This window comes from Capsicum annuum, chromosome 3 (assembly GCF_002878395.1).
Source record: "Capsicum annuum cultivar UCD-10X-F1 chromosome 3, UCD10Xv1.1, whole genome shotgun sequence".
NCBI classification, from domain to species: domain Eukaryota; kingdom Viridiplantae; phylum Streptophyta; class Magnoliopsida; order Solanales; family Solanaceae; genus Capsicum; species Capsicum annuum.
Window position 1 is genome coordinate 164,070,378 of NC_061113.1, and position 5,408 is coordinate 164,075,785.

Genomic DNA, 5,408 nt, shown 5'->3' on the forward strand with positions numbered 1-5,408 from the left:
ACTCAGACCCCAACTCAGAGTTCTCCATCTCCTCAAAAAATGGATGAGAAGGGTGTGCATTTCCCAATAAATGCTCAGAAATCCACTGTACCGGATGTTGGTACAGCTAGTCCGATTCAAACGGTGATCGGTAAAGACAAATCAAATCTGTTCATGGCTGTCACTTTGCCAAAAAGTGAAGATGAAGGCTGCTCTTCATCAAAAGCTAAAATAAGATCTAAGACTTCAAAAAAGACTTTAATATCCAAGAGAAAAAGTGAGACGATAGAGACAATAATTAAACAGACTCTAGACAAATTTTTTAGTAACCAAACGCAAGACAAATATATGGATGGACTACCAGACGAACAGCCGGATAGCACTGTACCAGAAATAAATAATACAGATAATAATTCTGCAAGTTCAAATGAAGAAGATAGCATAGCACAATTCCAGGATGCTCAGGATCCATATGAAGACGACGACTCAGGCATGAGCTTCGACTCCATCGCCCTGCACAACTTGGATACGTAAAAATACTCTACAGTTGTAAAGATACTCTATAGTTGTCATAGTTTTGTATTATTAGCTAGTATGGTCAAGTGGGGATGCCCACTTTATGTCTTGTAAAAGTCAGAGTCAGTCTGAGTGCTTCCTTTATCACTACTTTCTAAAAAGAAAGAAAAACTGTTGAAGCACGCGTCAAAATAAGTGTGAAAGAAAATTAATAACGCATGTGACGATGGGGCCCAAAGCGTACCCGACTTGCATTATTAAAGTTTTCTTTCTTATCCCTTATCTAAAAGTGTCGGCCAATTATGTTGCGGCCACGTAGTAGCTTTAGAACCACTCCTTTATGTACATTTTTCCTATAAAAGGAGCACATCTTGTAGTAGAAAGGCAGAGAGAAAAATCAACCAACCTAAAAACTCGCCTGAAATGTTTAAACCTTTCCTCCCAAAAAACTTGTCTAACCCAGTCGTTCTTGTATAAACTTTGTAACATCGTGGTTTAAATAAAAGCTTCAAGTTTTCTATTCGATCTTTAGGGGTTTCCCGAAAGGGAAACCTCTCTCCTAGTTACTTCATGTAAGTTCTTATTTCCATATTTTCCCCACAAAAATATTTATATTCATGTTCTTATATATGTTTTAAATAGTTTTTTCTTTTGCATAACCATGTAAATTAAACTGTCTATAACTTTCTTACCCTTAGTATATTGTTAGCCTCTTAATTTCTTAGTATCAACGATGGATTAACCTGTAAATTCCTAGGAATTCTGGCTTTTTTAGTCCAAAAAGTCTGCACAATAGACAAAGAACGATTGTTGGCTGCCAGATAAAAATTTTTCGGGGTGTGGTTAAAGAAGTACGATGTTAAGAACATAGATTAAGAGGAAGAGATGAACAGGGTTAAAAAAAAAAAAATCTGGGGAAAATAAAATAAGAATGAAAACATGAAGAAACAGTAGGAAAGAGGGAGTACCGAGTAGGTTTTTACAAACTGATATATCATTAGAAAATTAAAATTTACCATTGGTTGAAAATTTAAATATTTTACTTTATTGAAATATCCGACTATTTTAATTGAAATATTTTACTTTATTGAAATATCCGACTATTTTGAATCTCTCGAGACAATGGAACGAATTCATTTCGGCCCATTTAATTTAATCGCATACCCCGAGAGCAATATATCTTTTAGAATAAGACCAGACTACGTTTTAGACAGACCTCAAAGATGTTTAATAGATAACCTCTGGATTTCTTATAATAGACAAAATATATATATTTATATATATATATATATATATATATATATATATATATATATATATATATAAAGAGAATGTTATCCTATCCCATGTGGCATGCCTTAGAGGCCTACAAAATAATTTATTTTTTTTGTAATTTTTTGGACATTAATTGAGTTTTCTTCTCATTTTAAATATTTACATGTTTAAAGATAATTCAAAAGTCAATATATTTAACTCTATTAATTATATAGTAAAATAAAAAAAATATTTATGTATTTAAAGAAAACTCAAAAGTCACTATATTTAACTCTGTTAATCAAATATCATATCATATATCTATATCTATTATATATAAAATTTATTATTTTTATTTTTTTTATTGGCCTTTTTTCTTATTTAAATTAATTATTTTATTATAAAATTAAATAAATTACTTAATTTATTATAATTAATTATTTTATTAATAAAAGAACATTTACAACAAAAACTCTTCACATATCAATTCAAATGAGTAATTATTCATAACTCACATCTCTTTAATATGAACTCTTAATATATTTATTTATTTATTTATTTATTTATTTATTTTCACCTTCTTCTAATTACAAAATGATAATATATTTTAATATTAAAGTATTTATTTTTATGATTTATTATTTGTTCTTCTTTTATTGGCCTTTTTTCTTATTTAAATCAATTATTTTACTATAAAATTAAATAAATTACTTAATTTATTGTAATTAAATATTTTATTAATGAAGAAATATTTACAACAAAAGCTCTTCACACATCAATTGAAATGAGTAATTATTCATAACTCACATCTCTTTAATATAAACTCTTAATAAATTTATTTTTTATTTATTTTCATCTTCTTGTAATTACAAATGACAATATTTTTTAATATTGTAAGTATTTTTTTTATTATTTAGATATATTTACAATGAGTAATTACACAAGATTCACACCATTAATTTTTATCTTTAATAATATTCATAACTCCTATTATGTTCATGTCCATAATCTCCAAGCTTTAATTTGTAAGTTTATCATGTCTTATGGTGAACGACTCTCTCTCTCTCTCTCCCTACCCTCTCTCTCTCTCTCTCTCGTCCCGGTCCCCGGCCCCCGTCACTGACGCCGACCTTCGACGCCGACCCGACCCGACCTCCGACCCTGACCTCCGGTCCCCGGTGCCGACCCCCGTCGCCGCTCCCCGCTGCCCTCCGTCACCGACCTCCTGTTCCAATCTGCTCTCCCCCCCTCTGTTCATACCCCCCCTCTCCATCCATATCCCCCCTCCGGCGCCGGTGGGATACAACAGCCCCCCCACCTCAGTCTCCAGCCAGCCGCCGCCGATTCGGTCTCCAACAGCCAAAGCTCGGTCTCCAGACGCAGCTCCGCCTGCACCCGCCGCTCGATCGCCAGCAGCCGCAGCACCCAAACGACGACCAGTTCCCTCGGTCTCCAGCAGCCGCAACTCCATCTCAGCACCGGAATCCCCCGGAACCCAGTCAACGCTGGGCTTTGGTTTCTGGCTTGGTTTACAAGCGTAACCTGATGACTTCTAAACTTTGTTATTTTATTCTTCGTTTTATGCTAGTAGTAGCCCCTGTACCTTGACTTGTGTTAGATTTATTGATATTGTCTGTTGTCTGTTGTTGCTGTTGCTGTGGTCGTTTCTTGCACTGCTTTGGATTGGGTTATCGGCTTGGGAATCTATTTTTGGGGCTGTGGGTGTTGAGTCCAGTGGTGTTTGCTCTGTAGTTGAGTTTAGTTTTGTTCCTGGATTATTCCTTTGAATTAGTGTGAGCCTTGTATTTCTTGTTGTTGCTTTGCTACTACCATCGTTTATATCTTTATATATTCTTATACTTTCGTGTAGTTGTGGCTGTGGGCGGTAATGGTTGATAGGGTCATGTCCGAGGGGGTTGGGGCATGGGGCCGTGGCGGGGGCGGGGGATGAGGTAAGGGCGAAAGTGGGAGGGAGGCCAAGGTTTTGCCGTGGAAGGGGGGGGTAGTGGAAGGCGTGTGGATAGTGATGGTAGGCTGAGGGTTGGGGCTTGGAATATAGAAACCCTTCAGGGTAAGTCCATAGAGCTTATGAAGATTCTTAGGAAGAGGAGGATCAATATTGCGTGTGTTCAAGAGACCAAGTGGGTAAGGTCTAAGGCTAGGGAGGTGGATGGTTACAAGCTGTGGTACTCTGGGAGCGAGAGGCATAGGAATGGAGTTGGCATCTTAGTAGATGAAGAGCTTAGAGATCAGGTAGTAGACGTGAAGAGAATCAATGATAGGTTGATGACTATTAAGTTGGCCATTCGGGGGTTTACCTTGAACGTGTGTAGTGCCTATGCACCGCAAGTGGGATCGGAGGGGGAGGAGAAGATGCGGTTTTGGGAGGCTTTGGAGGAGGTGGTGAGAGGCGTGCCTAGCTCGGAGAAGATTGTTGTAGCAGGAGATTTCAACGGGCACATCGGGGCGTTACCGGGAGGCTTTGGTGATGTGCATGGTGGTTTTGGTTTTGGGGAGAGAAATAAAGAGGGGGCTACTCTATTAGAGTTTGTGAGGTCCTTTGGGCTGGTGGTGGTGAACTCGAGCTTCCCGAAGAAGGACGATCACCTGATCACCTTTCGAAGTGCGATAGCCAGGACCCAGATTGACTTTTTATTGCTTAGGAAAGGGGATAGGGCGTTGTGTAAGGACTGTAAGGTCATCCCGAGTGAGAATCTTTCGACCCAGCATAGGCTCTTGGTTATGGATTTGGGTATAAAGAAGAATAGAAAGAGGAGGAGTAAGGAGTGTAGACCTAGAATCAAGTGGGACGGCTTGACGCCAGTGAATGCGTGGGAGATAGGGGAGAAGTTTGCGGGAATGGGGGTGTGGGAGTGTAGGGGGGACGTGGATAGTATGTGAGATAGGGCGGCTAGGTGCATCAGGGAGAATGCAAGTGAGGTGTTGGGTGTTTCTAGGGGCCGGGCCGGGCTTCATCCGGGGGATTGGTGGTGGAATAAAGAGGTGGAGAAGAAAGTGGGGACCAAGAAAGGGGTGTATGCTAAATTGGTTGAGAGTAAAGACGAAAAAGAGAAGCGGGTAAACAGGAAAGAGTACAAGCTAGCTAGGAAGGACGCTAAGTCAGCAGTCACGGCAGCTAAGACGACCGCTTTTGAGAGCTTGTATGCAGGGTTACAGGGGAAAGGAGGGGAGAAAAAGTTGTTTAGACTCGCTAAGGCTAGGGAGAGGAAGGGTCGTGACCTCGATCAGGTGAGGTGCATTAAGGGGGAGGACGATAGAGTGTTGGTGGAGGACGGCCACATTAAGAATAGATAGCAGTCGTACTTTCATAGGCTCTTGAATGACGAAGGGGATAGAGCTATTGTGTTAGGGGAACTGGAGCACTCAGAGGAGTGTCTGGATTTTAGCTATTGTAGACGTTTTGAGGTAGAAGAGGTTAGAGAGGTTGTTCGCAGGATGCGAAGGGGTAGGGCGACGGGGCCGGATGAGATACCGATGGAGTTTTGGAAGTTCGTTGGAGAGGCTGGTGTAAGGTGGTTGACTGGATTGTTTAATAAAATCTTCAAGACGGCAAAGATGCCTGAGGCTTGGAGATGGAGTACCGTGATCCCTCTCTATAAGAATAAGGGTGACATCCAGAGTTGCAATAACTATAGGGG

General features: G+C 39.6%; 1 protein-coding gene across 1 annotated transcript; it reads right to left on the minus strand.

Annotated features, from left to right (window-relative positions):
* Window positions 1–2,821: 2,821 nt before the first annotated feature.
* LOC124896748 (glycine-rich cell wall structural protein 1-like) lies at window positions 2,822–3,220 on the minus strand. The gene has a single exon (XM_047408529.1). The coding sequence runs from the start codon at window positions 3,218–3,220 to the stop codon at window positions 2,822–2,824; it is 399 nt and encodes a 132-aa protein (XP_047264485.1).
* Window positions 3,221–5,408: the final 2,188 nt, after the last annotated feature.